Source organism: Stegodyphus dumicola, chromosome 1 (genome assembly GCF_044657685.1).
Source record: "Stegodyphus dumicola isolate Sdum_Otavi_A_Nest chromosome 1, ASM4465768v1".
NCBI classification, from domain to species: domain Eukaryota; kingdom Metazoa; phylum Arthropoda; class Arachnida; order Araneae; family Eresidae; genus Stegodyphus; species Stegodyphus dumicola.
The window spans coordinates 62,730,447-62,747,288 of NC_140768.1; the positions used below are offsets into that span (position 1 = coordinate 62,730,447).

Sequence of the window (16,842 nt, forward strand, 5' to 3'; positions counted from 1 at the left end):
GGGCTATATAGGGGTGAATGAAATATTAAGTAGAAAAGTTGTCTTCGATGTATTTTCATGAGATTCAAAGGAAACATAAAACAAGAAATACGTCTGTTGTATATTTTCCTTGTTATTAATAGATTTCGTCAGAGATGTTTTTATTGTATATTGGTTTCCTAAACACTTAAATATGGATAAGGAGATAAATATTGTAGCAGTGTTTATAAGCAGGGTGACTTCCTATGCGAGTTACTCTGTGAGAAGGGAAGTGCGCAACAGATGGTAAGTTAGATTTGTTCGGGAATGATAGCAATTAACAACTTACCTCTTAAATTCAGTTAAGTATAATTTTATTGATGATTTTTTTTTAAATTTTGTTTCTTAGTGGTATGCAATCATTGGAAAAGTGTGATTGCTAATAAGTAAAAGGTTGGGCATATTTCTGTTTGTAAACACCCACATTTAACTTGACTAATCATTTCATTTGTGCTGCGAGTTCAAAAATCTGATCTCCTGGATACTATTGAGTAATTGTCGAGAAAAAATTTTAATTTTTTAATTTAATGAATTGTATTGTGACGTACATCGACGTCAAGAAAAGTTACTGAAATTTACTGAAATCGGAAATGACCAAAACCTAAAGTAGTAATAATATATTATTTTACAGCTGTAATAGATTATTTTAAAAATCTGTTCCACTCGGAAAATGACTGAAATAAGTAAAATATTACGGAAAATCAGTAAAATAGTGAATTCAAACAGTTTTCTTCAATTTTCTTCTGTTGATAATACCTGTAAAAAATGTCTAAGAAAATTAAATAATGAAAATGTCTCCTCTGTACTGTTTTAAAGTAAAACGGTTATGATTCTATAAAATCTTCATTTTCCTGTTCTTTACTTATTCAAAAACTCCTACCGAGAAAAATATAAAAAATATATGTTTAAGCTTAGAAAAAGGACTACTTCATTTTTCTCGGCTTATCAAATTCTACTTAAATTCTAAAACAAATTTGAATATCACCGTTCCTTTTTGACCTGTGAAAGATAATTTTTCAAAATGTGTACGCATTCCGAAAATAACGAATTAATGAGAAAAGCTAAGCTGCTGCGAAAGAAATCATTCTAGTAACCATTTTGTTGTTTCTGCTAAGAAAGCTTGAAATACAGCTTGAAATATTATCTTTCTTTGCCTGCACCTGAAATTACATGAAACAAAGAGTATCGTTATATATTTTTGCAATTTATTCTGACAGCAGCAAAGATGTTAATTCAGTTTTATAGAACATTTTCCGTAGATTAATACATTTCAATATCCTCCAATGCGATTTTTATCATTTTTCTGTGATACGTGATTATAAGGAATAGTTTCGAAAAAAATATGTAATGAACAGCAAAAGAACTTAACTTTTAAATTTTAGGTAATAATTATCGCCGATAAGAACGCAAAGCTGTTAGTTTTTCGATAATTTTACTTTTTCCCTAGAATACAGTTTAAACGATCAAGAGTAAGGACAGAAAATGCTTGAATATTAACCCTGGCTCTGCCCGAAGTACAGCACAAAAGTTTTGGTAACTGGGATCCATTTTCTTATTCACAAAATGCAGGAGAGTGTCGTCATGCCTTAAAAAGTTTCAAAGAGATGTAAAGTTTTTAATAAATTTTATATGAAAAGTATTGAGACCAGTTACTTGACAATGGAAAGCAGAAGCTTTCAAGGCTTAGTCATTACTTATGTGTTTGCGTAATATTTATTGCCTTGATTTGCACAATGATTTACTTTAGTATATACCAACGTGCCATCTAGACTGGTAACTTCATTATATTCATGTTTCATTTGTGCAGTAATTCAAATTACTTTGGATCATCATAATATTTAGACAGCAGGAAAGAATTAAAAATTATTAAAGGAAGCAAATTATTTTAAAGAATAAGTAATGCACATAAAATTTTCTTGAACGCGTGTATACTGTCATGCAAGTTGGGGGTTAAATATAAATGACCTAAATTTAAAAAAAATAAATAAAGTCATTAATTTTATTGTCTGCATATGCTGCATGTAGGCTTTGGGAATCCGAGATATAAAAATATGCATGCGTGTTTGCATTTTTATTCAGAAAGATAAGAAAGAACTTGCTAAAAATATACGTTGATAGACTGAATAGCTCCCTTTAAAATATTTAAATTTTAAATACTGGTAACAAAAACTTTTACGAAAGATGCTTTTATACATTCATTGCATGCGTGTTGGATAATTTTGAATTAAATAGATAATTTCTTTTCTTAAATGTCATCTACCTAAGAAGATATCGTACGGTATGTTTCTTGCGTTACTCAGGTATTGAAACTGAGTTACAGCATACTTTCTTGGAGAGCAGAAAACCATCTGCCTATGACTCAAACATGACAAATGCAGTGTTTTCTCAAGGATGAAGAATCAATTGGAATTGTCTCTTCCAGGTGAAATGTATTTTTAGTTTTATTTTACACAGAAGATCTCCAAGGTACATATTTTATAACTGGAAAACAACCATACTAATTTAAAAATTAAAATTAGGTGAAAAAAAGCCTTAATTTGGTATAAATCTTCGATGTTTTGTGTATTTCGAGGTTAATCTCAGATAGGTCTTTTTTACTTTGGGAAGAAAAGCTTGCTCGCGAAGAAGATGAACTCGTGTCAGATGACTCTCAAAGTCGGTAGAGTTTTATTCCAGATCTACATCCGTCTATTGTTATTTTATAGTTTGAAAAATTATTTGCATAAACATGGATTCAAAAAAATACTAAATCTAATTTTTTGCGAATTTTAAGTCCTTTAAATAATTTGATTATTATTTATTTATGAGAAGTAAGTTTCATAAACTTGATTCAACCACGCGGAAAGCTTTGAAATCTGTTAATTTTATTTTTCGTATCAGAACTTCTAAACAAATTTCATTCTACAAAAAGTTTAAAAAGGATTTTTCCCAAAAAGGTCAGACCCTTAAACCAGTTTCCTGAAAACAATTGGTTTTTGGATTCTTAGCATAATACGAATCACAATTTAAGATAGTATTACTACAATTAATTATTAGGATAAAGGCTGTTTTCCTCTTTAAAACAAAACTTTGGTTTCAAATAATAGCATAAATTACTATTGATTTTGCAGTTCATGTAAATAGCTTGTAACATATTGAAACTAAAGCGTTTTCTTGTAGATACTACCTTGAAATACCACATTGAAATATATTATCAGTTGCTATTAATTTTAGCTGTAAATTAATGTTAATCTATATTTGCATGTGGCCAATGTCTATATTACTTACATATTCTTGCGTTTTTTACAGGATTATTAATAATCTTTTGGATTGTCTCCTCTTAAATTACTTTATTTGCTTTATTCTTGCGCTTTTATTACAAGAAATAATTTCATTTCACTTCTTTACTTGGTAAAAATTCATTATAGAGTCAGATGATGATGTAAAGATATATCGTGAAATATTACTGAAAATAAACAAAACCGTGTAATAGTTGCGAAGTAACAATGAATGATACCAGGAAATGAAACGATTTCCCTGCGGTCATAAATATCTTAGGATAGAAGAAAACAATTTGTCTTCAGCAGTTGTTTTAACATTTATCGCAACTATTAGGGGCAATGGCATTCTAGTAAAAATGTATGATATAATAAGTAAGTGAATGGAGGTATATGTTAGCCTGTGATGATGACAATAATCTTGTTGGAAATTAAATTGAAGGAGTAATTTATTCTTGAAATTTTGCTTCTGCTTATTCCTTATATATTTAGTAAATTACAATGAAAATTAATACACTGATTTCGATGGTCATCCAGTGATCACGAGACATTTTATGATCGATCTAACAATACTTTATATTTTATTATAGCGTTTTGCATGGTACATTATATCAGGCACTCCTAATATAGAGTGAAAGCGAGATTTAGAGCATGCGCATAAGGTAACATGAGTGTTTTTATCAGGCACTATCCAAATGTAGAATAAGATCTTCCCCCGATATGGTATCGTAAAGTTTCACGCTTCTATTCTTCCCTCAGCAACAATACTAAAGAAATTCCATACAAACAGACGTAATGTGCGCCAGTTCTATGATGAACAATGAATAACCAAGCTATATGCTTTTGTATCATGCTTCAGGCTGGTCATAATAACTGCTTCTATACCTGATACCAAAAGCAACTGTAGAGTGATGTTTAGAACCTTGAGAACGTCAAAGAGGTAACGAAAAATGAGATAGATAAAATGAAATTTCAGACGTAAATAACCTATTGTTACATGCATACAGGTTCGTAATGAATTGAATGCAGACAGAACATATGATAGCTTGATGAAATTTATTTTCACAAAATAACCACTTTACAGTTCTGGACATTTCAGAAAAATACTCGTACAGCTCTTCTTACTATCACACGAGCAGTAGTTTCACTTCAAATTAATAAGAACATTAAACACAGTGAAATGCAAAGCGCATCTAAAGAGTGAACCTCGCATGAAGATCTTTCAATACTCCGAAAGCTGTGAAACTGAGAACTGATGCCCTCTCAGGTCTTTTATAGTTTTTCGAGCCCACCAGTGGCCGAGCGGTAAAGTCGCTGAACACTGGTTCGAGATTCGAATCCCGCGAAAGGGCTGGCGTTTTCGTGATTTACCCCATATGTAACGTGTATACGAGCTAGTTCCCTTAAAAAGTCCTCTACGAAGACATCCCTTTCCTTAAGCAGGTAACCCTCGAGGCTTTACCGTAATCACATAAACCGATATATAGTTTTTCATCCGGCGCCGAGAAATTCCCTTCTCGAAATTGTTGGAAGAGTGACAAGCAGTGACAGTTACATACGGCCGGATACAATTACAGTTACATAGGCATTGTGCCGGCTACAGTTATACAGGAATCGGACCAAAATGTCGCCAAACAGTTCCACTTTGGCGTTTGGCGATTTTTTGCAAATTTAACGAAGAACATAGTCGCTAAAACCACAACCAGCTTGGAGCTGGTTAATCTTACTTTTCCGGCGGAGCTTCGCGTTTCGAGGCACTTCATATTACATTGCGCAAAATATATTACAGTTTTACATATAATGTCACTAAAATTGCCTATATACAAAATTCATTACACTGTTTAATGACCGAGTGGATATGGCTACTTAAACTAGTAGTTCGATTCGAATTTCTAGATCTCTTGGAGGTTCAAAGTTTTCTCCGTGTGTTAAATGAAAACAAGCCAGTTTTCAGTAGAATATCTTCACCAAAACATTCTTTCCAAAGCATAAAGCATATAGTCCCACGGAGCGTTATTACCTTTAATTAGCAAAGCATATAGCTCCAAGGAGCATATTTGACATTAATCGACTAACCAAAATCAAAATTTTTAGTCATAATTGTAGTTGCAAACAGAGGTTATTACGCACATCTGATGAACAAATCTTCTGACTGCAAAGCCGCATACTCATAAGTTGATTATTATTAGATACGGTATTTGAGGAGAGAATATTTATTTTTATCAATCAGGATAATTCAAAGTATGCAAACCAGTGATATACGGCTATTAAATTTTATCTGCAACTACACATCGTATTAAATTAAATGTATAATAAAGTTAAAATTACACACACTGGTTATCATAAATTAAGAAAAAATCACAAAAATCACGATTACTGAAAAAGTTACGTGCAGAATTTAATGAAACTTACCCACAATATACGACACATAGTAAGGTATCAAATAACATAAAAAGAAATTACCAGACAAATATGGTAGTATAGAAATTAGCACATGTATAGAATGAACACATCGAATGTGTCAATTTGCTATAGGAAAAGTACCTTCAATATGAAATATGATCGCTTCTAGAAGTCATACAGCACATGCAGCGATGTATGATGCTTTCAATTATGCGGTCTATCAGTTCCATAGGAAGCGAGAGCCATTGCTCTTGCAAAGCAGTTGCAAGCGCGACAAGGGTCTGAGGGGGCGGATTGAGAGCAGCTAGACGTCTCCCTAAAGCATCCCAAACGTGATCGATAGGATTCAAGTCCGGGGATCGAGCTGGCCACTCCATGAGCATAATTGTTTTCCTGTTGAAGATAATCATCTACGATGCGAGCCCTGCGTAGTCTTGCTTTGCCGTCCTGTAACAGGAAAGCATCAGCTATTGCCCCGGCATTTGGGCGCACATAAACATCAAGGATGTCATCTCTATAAATCTGAACATTCACGGTTTCCCTTGGAAAGACATGGAGGTCTGTGCGCCCACCCAAAATGATGCCAACCCAAACACAGACACTGCCCCTTCCGTATGCATCTCTTTCACGGATGTCTGACGGATGATAACGGGTTCTAGGTTCTCTTCATATCAAATAACGCCTACTATCGCTTTCTAGACTAAACTTGGACTCATCCGTAAAGAGAACCGCCCTCCATTAATCAGGCGTGCAGTGGCCATGTTGTCGTGACCCCTGAAAACGGTCCCTCCTATGGCGTGACGTGAGCGGCACACAAATGGCTGGTCGCCTCGCATACAGACCACATTCGTGAAGCCTTCTAAGCACAATTGACGTTGACACGAACCTTCCGATGGCTGCAGCAAAGTAGGATCTAAGAAGAGTCGGGGTAGCAGTTGGCAGTCCTTGGCTGAACCTCCTAGATGCCGAATCTGTGGTTTTAAATTGCCTCCAAAGTCTATGAACCACAGAAGGACTCAAATTTATCCATCTGGCCACTTCTGTTTGACTTTGACCTGCCTCTAGTCTCCCAATGGCTTTCCATCGCAGTTCTGCAGGCAAATGATGCCTGGAGATGATTGTTACGAATTGGCTATCTCAGATTTCTGATGTCACTGTCACAGTGAAATATGTGGGCTTGCTCTCAAACATGGACTTTTATGCTCCTCGCAGATGACGTATTTTGAAAGCAGCGCCACTAATTTGCATATCGCAATTTTGCTCAGCTACTCTTACATATTCAACATATTCAATTTTACTATTATATATACAATTATTATTTTACAATTATATACAACATATTCAATTTTACACGGTTTGGCTTATTTTTGAAGGAGTTATCGCTATTTTTGTGATTTTTCCTTAATTTATGATAACCAGTGTATTTTCTTTTAAGAAAGAATCTGTAAAATAATGAAGTTTAACTTTTCGAGCAAAATAGAGGATAATATTTCATTTACAATGTAATTAAGAAAATGAGAAAGTAAGAACCGCATAGTGATTGTGAGAGCTACGAAAACTATCAGCAAATGATGAAGAGAAAGCTGATAACGAAGATAGACTACGAGAAACTGTTACACGGACGTGAATCATATGCAAATGGAACATAACGATATAAAAAAGATAAACACAAACAAAGAGAAGTGAGAAAACGCAACAGCAGTGTGAAGAGCAAAGAAAACTTTCCGTGCGTAAAATAATTGTTCAGACATTTTTTACTTAATAAGATACTGTAAAGGCCCTTATTTTCGCGGGCCGTAATGAATATATTGGGGATTTCGCGAATTTTATATGAACAGAACCGAAAATTGAAAAATTTCAAAAGTACCTAAGTAAAGTTGAAAAATTGCAAAAGTACATCTTTTGCATAAAGCATTTTAAGAAACTTCCTTTTGTCCGAAAAGTTCGTCCCCCTCCCTTTCCCGTCTAAATGGCGAGTTCAAGCGTTTGCTCAAGAATGAGTTTATTGATTAGTATTCTAACGAGCTTCAATTTCTAGAGAAAAAATTATCTGTGGACTTGCGAATATTACGACTAAAACCGATTCACGCTTTTTGGCTTGTGCGCTTATTTAACGGTATTGAAGCCAAACATGAGATAATTTTGAATGGCTTCAAAGAAGCTGGTATAAGTAGTATTCTAAGTGAATTAGCTGCCTTCTATTAATTTTATTGTTTTATATTCAAGAAATATAGTTGTATATTATTCAAAAAATAGTTATATAAGAAAGAAAGTTGTCATAAAAAAGCTTGTAACTGTGCTTGTAAACTAAAATCTTGTAAATTTTGGGTAAATGAAAAATTTCTGATTTTTTATTATTATTTCAGGCGGAAAAAAAAAGTATTTCGCGATTACGACGGACTCGCGAAAATCGCGAAAATAAGGGTCTTTACAGTATTTAAAGAGCCTCGAAAGACGTCAAATTAGTGTAACGTCACATGCATTTTTTAAACGAATAATTTATGAACTTTATAAGTTTTATTCTCAGTTTATTCATTTCAGCAAAGTTAAAAATATTTTAAGTACTCTCTCTCTCTTTGAGTTTTCGTCCTGATATTGTCTTGAAAAGGAAGAAATGGTTGGATCAACATGTCAGGATAAAGCTTAGACGAAAGAGGGCACCCAAAATGGTAGTTAATTGCAATGACGAGAATAACAACGACGTGCATAAATGAATATCGTTTTTTTATGGTTAGAAATAGCCAACGTATACGAAATGCTATAGTGCAGGCTTAACAATATAATTGCAAATGAAGTATAAGTACTCACTCCTATTTCTGCTATATATTTTTCATCAGATTAATGGAGTGGCTATCAAAACTGTTTCCTCCTTTATGGAAAGAAAAAAAGATGTATCTTCATTTTAATAGAACTATCTTGGTCTTTATTTTAATGTAAGTTATATATCTTTTTGAAATAGAACCTACAGAGAAAAGTAAACGTAATCTTATTTCCCATCTGATGCTTTATGGAAACAAAAAAAAGTAAGCAGTTTCAAAACTGAGAATGTAAGGAATGTCTTTGATATGTTATCTTCTTCCAAGTAATGCGTTTTTTCTTCCGAATATCTTAGTAAAAATATTTCAAATCCCGGAGTACTTCGAATCCAATATTTTATGTCACCGATGTTACGTCTACATTTTTTGTATCCTTCATTTCTTGTTACTGTTAGTTCTTTCTCTCTTCGCTATTAATGTTTCGCTATCTCCTTTTTCTAAAATTCAAAAATGAAAACTCTGAATATTAAAAGATGTATCGTAAATTCTTCTTTTCGAATACAGGTTTAATTTACCATGTTGAAAACCTTTTTTCATATTAAAGAAAAGCGACAAACATTATTTTTTAAGCAGTTACAATGTTTTTTCTGTTTTTAATTTTATTTCTAATGAAGAGCTTTTGCATATTGTAGACCATGGTAATGTTTAATATCGTTTCCTTAAGCTTAAATTAGGTGATGCGGAGTTGGTCTCGTATTCGTGACTTCAAAACGTAGCACATTTTGCTCTACAAACTGAAATTTATCTATATATTAAATATTAGACTTTTTTGTAACTTTATCAAAATCCATGGTAGTCAAATATACGAGTATAAAATAAGTATTGGAAGGCTTTAATGTGTGAGTAACATGTTTAAGTTTTACTTTTCCGTTTTAACTAAGTTTCTCTGAAGATTTAAACTTAGCACATGCAAGAAGACCGGCACGTCTTTTTTTAGTATTTGGCATCACCTGGCTTTGCTAATTCGTAAGTATAAAATGATCTATTAGTGTTGTCAAGTCGCTGAAAAACATTAAATCACACAACCAAATAGGTTCGAAAAGTTTTGGAAATTCTTGTTCCTTTTCTGTTATAAAAAATCGAAATTCATCCACAAATCTGTGAAAAAGTTGTCCACAACTCAGGCAGCGAACGTTGTTGTATTGAGATTCTACTTCACCGTATTCATATTCAACAAGTTCACCATATTGAGATTCTACTATTACCATATTGAGACATAACATTTTGAAATAAATTCATACAAGTCTTTGCACATCATGTTTGTTGATGCAAAATGCAATGAAATTACACAAGGGGCGTTGATCTTCTTCAGCCAGAAGTTTTACAAACCCGTTATGTATTCCTACCATATTTGGATATATATTCCTACCATATCAGTTGATACACAAACAATTTTCTTTAAGTCAAATCTCATTTTTATTGCAAGTTCTTACTCAAGTCAAATCTCATTTTTATTGCAAATTCTTGCTTTATTTCATTCATTATAGCCTTACCTGTGTTCATTTGGTTGGTAAACAAAGCAATGCAACTTATTCCTCTCTTCCTTATATTTCCGCAAGCAAATCGAACGAAAACAGCTAACTTTGTTCATAAAGTCACATCGATGCTTTCATCAAGGCGTATTGAAAACATATCGACATTAACTAAACAAGACTTTTTGCTTTGAAACATCTTCACTCATTTTTATTAGTCTATACTTCACCGTATTCCTTCTGGCAGCCAACTCTTTAATCAGGCTATTCTTTAATTAGTCTTAAAAATCGGGATTTTCAAAGGATTCAGGAATTTCGACTGCAAAGAAAGAAATGTGAAATTCAAGCTCTTATCCCTTTATACGATTACACCTCTTAGTATGCATAATAAAATAAAATTAAAGCTTGTTTATTCCTGGTTGTGTGTTTCCTCTCCCTTTTAATTGTGCTTTAAAGTTACTCTATTTAATGCTGTTTCGTTTAGCGCTTTATTTTTTATGAACACTTGTGAACCGCTAACAAAATAATGCAATAAAAACCTTTTTCTGTTCTCAGAAGGCTAAGAGAATGTTGCCTAAAATGCATTACATTACAATATTGTGGACGCTACCCAAATGTAATCAGTTTTTGTTTAAAATTTTAAATTTTTTCATGTATCGTCAAATGCGACAGAAGAGTTCAAAGCATTATTGGAAACCGAGAGATAAAATAATTAAATTCATAATTAGTTTTAAAAATGCGCTGCAAAATTATTATACGATTAGTTATAATTAATTAATACACACACTCACACGCACACATATATATGTTTTAAATGCAAAAAATTACGAAAATGTAAGACTCAGAAAAATAGAAAATGATTCTTTGATTATTTCTATAACGACAAATTTCATTTACCAAGATTTAAGTGGAGCGAAAGTTAATTGATTTATTTGATGAAGATGAAAGGCACCAATGGCTTTTGCGGATGAAATTTCGTTATTAAATTAATGGAAGGAATAGAAATGGAAAGAAACTAGTTTAAAGAGAGCGAATCAGCATTTTTTTCGGAGCTATTTTATTTTGGTTCTTATTCCGTATAATTCATTTTAAGTTTTCTTGGAACCATACTTTTCTGAAAATGTTTTAATGCAAATTCTGAAATTTTATTTCTCTCTTCCACCGGGGTTTCCTCTCGGATGTTTACTGTTTTATTTCTGTGTGAACGTTTTGGGCATTTGTTACTAATTTTTATAGGTTTTCTGCACTTTCTTCTTTTTTATATGCAGCTTGTATAAATATTGCTTTCCTTACTATCCGTGTGATAGTTATTAAAAATGAATTGCGTTAACAATTTAAATGTAAGTAATAAAATATATAAAATTTTATCAGCCCTTTATGTTTCTGTAAGGCATAAATGTCAACTTCATAAGACAGGAGACCTAGTAATGCCCATTTCACTCTGCAAATAGAAGTATTAGAATTTTAAATATAAATTATTTAAAATTTTCTACAGATTTTATATCCAAACTATCGGAATAATGGGACTACTGCTCATCTAGATTATCGAAAATCCAGATTATAAAATTGTCTTCTTGTTACAAATACAACTTCAGAAAATAGAAAGTGTTTTTAATTTCTTTGTAGAAAAGATATTGATAAAATTAACAAATGAAATTACTTTTTTTATATACCCAAATATACAACCCATTTTTCTTTGAATTAAAATAAAACAATGAAATTAAAAAAATACAAATTTTAATAAAATCTGAAAGGTTTCAGATTTTAAATTACATCCAAAGGGGCGTTCTTTGCACTTAAACCACAAAATTCAGTTCAAGAGCAATGTCGCAGAATAATTTTAAAATGAATATATTTTTAGAATTTCCGATACACAGTCTCGCGCGATGGAGATAAAAATGTTTTTTCTGTGCAACGCTGCCATTTCTTGCTTGAAAATCCTTGAGTTTGTTAATAAAAAATTCGTTAAAGTTTTACAAAATATGAAATCAATAATTAAACAAATTTCAAATTTGGGCTTCCACATGCCCATATTCTATGGAAGATTACATTATTCAAATTTTGATGGCTCTAGGTACCATTGTTTTATCACAATGCGAGAAACATACGTATATTTATGCAGATTCTTCATTATTTAATTTCTTTAGATATAATACAGGGCGATAATATTTGGTGGGAACAATTTGAAAAGGGAAACAACGCTTGTCGTGAATTAGCGCAAAATGTCAAAACGAAATTAATGGTACTTCTGGGCTAATTACTACTGGACTAAAAGGAGCATTAAGGCTACAAAGTAGGCAGTAAGTCATTATGTGTCAATTAATATTTACAAATCGGTAAGCTATTTGTTGAAGAAAATTCGCTGTTTATCAAACGTTATTTACTCATATCTTCAAACTTCATCTAGAACAAATCAAAAGCTTTCTAAAGATAAGCGCTGTATAATAAACCTTGTCTTTTTTTACATTATTTAAGTGAATTTACAAAACAATTTCAAAGCACGTAAATCTAGGAACAATATGTTTAATTTTACGTAGCTTATACAGAAAATACGAAATATCACTAATAATTGGAGCTCTGGATATGTGGTGTCAGAAATTCTAATGTATTTTTACTCCTTAAAGCACCATTACAATTTTTATGTTAGTAGGATTATATACTGTAAATGCCACTATTCCAAACTAGAGATCATGTCTTATTTTATGATAGTTGAAGACAAACAGATTATACAGACAGATTATCTTAATTAAAACAAGACAAACAGATTATTGATGCAAGGGACAGTTGAAGACAAACAGATTATTAATGCAAGGGACAGGATTTAGTGAATTTTTTATGATACAAAATGTGGAAATATTTTGTGTTTTGAATTTAAAATACGTACATACAAATGAGAGAGATGTTAGTATCACTAAATTATCACAAAACTTATACAAAAACCCGGTTATTTTCAGAAGAGATCTGGCAATAACAATCAGGAGAATATTGCTTTTTGAAAGGCACTAATATAATTATAAACAAAAAACATGGTTACAGATATATTTCTGTCAAATAGAGTATATTTCTTTTATAGGCGTTGAATGCTATGATTTTTCACATTTTACAATCGCTTGAGGTCTGAAATTTCCTGGAATCCTCGAGATTATCATCATATACAAGTTCCTAATGGTAGTACCATGTTCCTAGAAAGAAATCCTCGAATTAATGAATACGGGAACAACATGACTTGGATCAAGGTCATTGCTGACATCTCTGTGACAAAGCGCAGCAATCGCTGTATGGGGTACACAAACATTTTGTAATCCGAGGTAAAGCACTTTTTACAGGTAAAAAATAAAAAGTCGTGTAAAATTAAAAGGTAAATTAATAATTAATATGACAGTTCGTAAAGAAGTATACAAGGGCCGGTGTTCTGAGAACTTTGTCAGACGTTCAAACCGCTTTGACAGTGTTCTAAGCATAGTCGTCTTCAAATGTGTATTATCTAGACATTTGAATTTATCTAAGGAACATCAAAAATGTCTAAGTGATGGATTCATGGATAATTTTGTTCACATATAAAATGGAACAATTGTGTGACTAATTCAGTTGTTAAAAGTAATAGTTTGCTAAATATGCGTCAGATGTCCTAAATTGACGCAGTTTGAAGCCCTAATTTATTTATTTTTTTAAAATGAAATAATGCTCCTACCATCAAGAGATACTCATTTGTGTAATAGTAACCTGAATGCAAGCCTTAGAAATTTATCCATAAAATCATATTTTCCATTAGGCAGATAGCTTTTCTGTACTTCACCATAGTCGATTAAATAAATAGACTTATATTCCGTCTTAGACATTTGTTAAAGTATTCTATAAACCTATTATTCTAATCTCGGAAAAACTCAGAAGTTGAAAATCTTTTTATGAAAATTTAAAGTAAATCTTGATACAATTGCAAAGTGAGACATTCTTAAACTTTTGATATTTAAAATTTTACCGAATGGCATATTTATCCATGAATCAAATCACGTTGAACAGGAATTAATCTTAAACGAAAAAGTATTCTTTTAGGATTTTTTGATGGGTCTATTTTCCTTTCCGCAGGATCTCGAGCCTTCGTCCTTTCCATCACCTTCAGCCCCTCTCAGGGATAACGAAGAAATGTCAACTCTTTACTTTCGGGATGGAGTTCGGAAAATTGACTTTGTCCTTGCCTTTCAAGATTCTGATTATAGGCGTAATGAATTCAGGAAAATGTTCCAGGAGAATCTCAGGAAAGCCGGATTGGAAATAGAGCTTGAAGACAAATCAGTGAGTAAATATGTATATATGTGTTGTGTGTGTAAACAACCATAATTAGTGTTTCTTCACCATTAAGTTCCATTTGTAACTTTATTTTATTTTGTTTTCAGTATTGGTTTCTCTTAACAGTCATAACCGTCTTTTTGCTAAATAATATGCTTAGCAGTTATCATTTTAAAAACTGGTACACTGCGCAAAAAAAGGGCAGTTCTATCGTTGTATTGGGCCGATTGACGAAGTTGAGCTTGCGTTTTTCATGTCTCGAAAGCGCGACTTAGGATATGTATTAGATTTATATATAACATTGTTCTAATATGGGTATTTTGATATAAAAATGGACTTTTTCTGAAATGACATGCCACGTTTTTCCATATTTCGATTCTACCACTCAAATTATGCCAAATTGCCAAGTTTTGTAAAAATCGCACAAGTAGTTTTTAAAAAATTAGCTCTCAAAATTTTAGCTCTTCAGTGTTAATTGAATCTGATATATAGCTATATAACTATATAAACCCTGCTGGTACGCGGGGGAACTATATAAACCCTGCTGCTACGCAGAGAGTCAGTGCGATATAGTTAGTCACGAGTTAGTCAGTCCGTCCGGAGTCGATCGAGTTGACAGCCGGGCAGCGAGTGCCGAGTGGGTCGTCGAGTGCATCGAAAGAGTCTGTTAGTGTATCGTGGTTAGTGCATCGTCGAGAGAGTGTGTTGAGCTCCGAGAACGAGTGAACCGAAGAGTCGGGAGCTGTGCTCTGGGTGTCGTTGAGTGCATCGCGATTTGTAGCGTGGAGAGTCTCGAGAGTGCGTAGAGTTCTGATAACGACCGAGGAGAGTCGGGTACTTTGCAGTGAATCTATCTCCACCGTTATAGGCTGATAGTGTGAAGGCTGTGTCGCTGATTGTGTCAGCGTGTTTATAGTAGTTCTTCAACGAGTGTTACGTGATTTTGGAGCTGTCCTGATTAATATTGGCTAAAAGTGTGTTTCGATACTTCATCAAGAAGTGTGGTCATCATTCACTCCGAATCTGCTTTAAGCCCGTACAAACGGGAAGTAAAGGAAGAAAATAACGCAACAATATTGTATGTGAACGTTCTTAATGATGTAAGGTCAAGATGAAGTAATGAACACTGAATTTTTTAATAAAAATTTAATACTTATTTGAACGCTAAGGAAATTCAATATTAATCATTTTTCAATAGCGGAATCTGATTCTCTCTAGTTTGTAAGGTGTGTCTTAAATTTTTAACAGCTATTTTTAGTTAAAAATAACTTTCCTGTCCCTTCTAGTTTCAGCTTACAAATTTCCTGCCAGAGTGTGTTTTTAGAATCGCCGATAATGCAAATGAAGGAAGAGCAGCGGTTAAGTCGAAGTTCCATTGACTTCCTTAAAGAGCCAGACATTCAAACTAGCGCGCGTTTGCCTTTTGGCTTCACTCTCTCTAAGCTATTACTAAGCACGGCCGAATTTTGGGCCCTTGATAGCTTCGCCGTTTAATTAGCATTTAGGGGCCAACTCCTGTAGAATTTTGATAACTTCGGTTATATCTTTTTAATCAAGCATTAGTTAGGTTTGATTTTCTTATTACTTTTGAGTTCAAACCCAAGTGGGGCTTTTCTGTACGTCCTGAGAAAAGGGCCATCTGTTAATCCTTATTTTGAGCAATAAAGGGTAATTAACCCTTCTTGAGTTAACGTTTCTGTTTCCTGAGCTAAAGCGATTATTCATTTACCAGTTCTCAAGGTTTCACGCACATAGCTGTAAATTCTAGGTTGGAACCCTATAAGTTGTCGATGTTCGCATCTCAGACACTACTTCACATTCAGAGACTGATTCCTTTGAGAATTTTTATTAGTTTATAATATACTTTCTGAACCACTGAAAGCTGTGATTCTGCAGTACGTTTTAAATGAATTTTTCACTATTCATACTTCAATTAGCTTTCAACCTGTTAATACCCGTCATACCGATTTCCATTGGGTGTTTGATTTATTTATTTTTTTATTTTATTTTATTTTATTTTATTTATTTATTTTTTATTTATTTATTTATTTATTTATTTATTTATTTATTTTTTGAAGACATGATGTTGCGGATCAACAGCAAGGACTCATATTAATTTCTCAAGAAACGTTTTGTAGAATTTATTGATTGAAACGTCAAGTGCCTGAAAGCGGATAGTCATGCCTCCGACATTCACAAATGCGATTTTTTTTGTATGACCTTTATTTTTAATCTTTTGGAAAATGTCGAAATAAAAACGCAATTTCTAAAGCTTAATAATTTTATTGTTAATGTTTATAAGGAAAACGGAAATCTTGTGAACAAAGAAAAACACCAATATGATTTTTTTAAACTTTAAAAAGTTATGTATTTTCGTGAAGTATTTTTTCTCGTTTATTGCGCTCTTATATATTTTAATAACAACTGCAATGTCGAAACGCTTGTTTTGCTAAATATGAGAGCAAAACTGTATTAAATTTGCTTTTCTTATAGCGAAACCTTTAAAATTCTCAACGATATTTTTCAAGGCAGTATTTCAAGAGAATTCAATAAACTGTATTGTTGCCAGAAATATACTTTACAAAAGGA

The 16,842-nt window shown here is 32.7% G+C and overlaps 1 protein-coding gene across 6 annotated transcripts in view; it reads left to right on the forward strand.

The window, feature by feature from the left end:
* The window catches only part of LOC118203999 (anoctamin-4), a 475,106-nt gene that overhangs the window by 278,592 nt on the left and 179,672 nt on the right, over positions 1 to 16,842 (forward strand). For all 6 annotated transcript variants that reach the window (XM_085815493.1, XM_035376334.2, XM_035376321.2 and 3 more), the window contains one exon: positions 14,053 to 14,259. In XM_085815493.1, coding sequence (XP_085671619.1) covers positions 14,110 to 14,259 — 150 coding nt within the window. In that variant the 5' untranslated portion in view covers positions 14,053 to 14,109. The remainder of the gene's footprint in view (positions 1 to 14,052; positions 14,260 to 16,842) is intronic.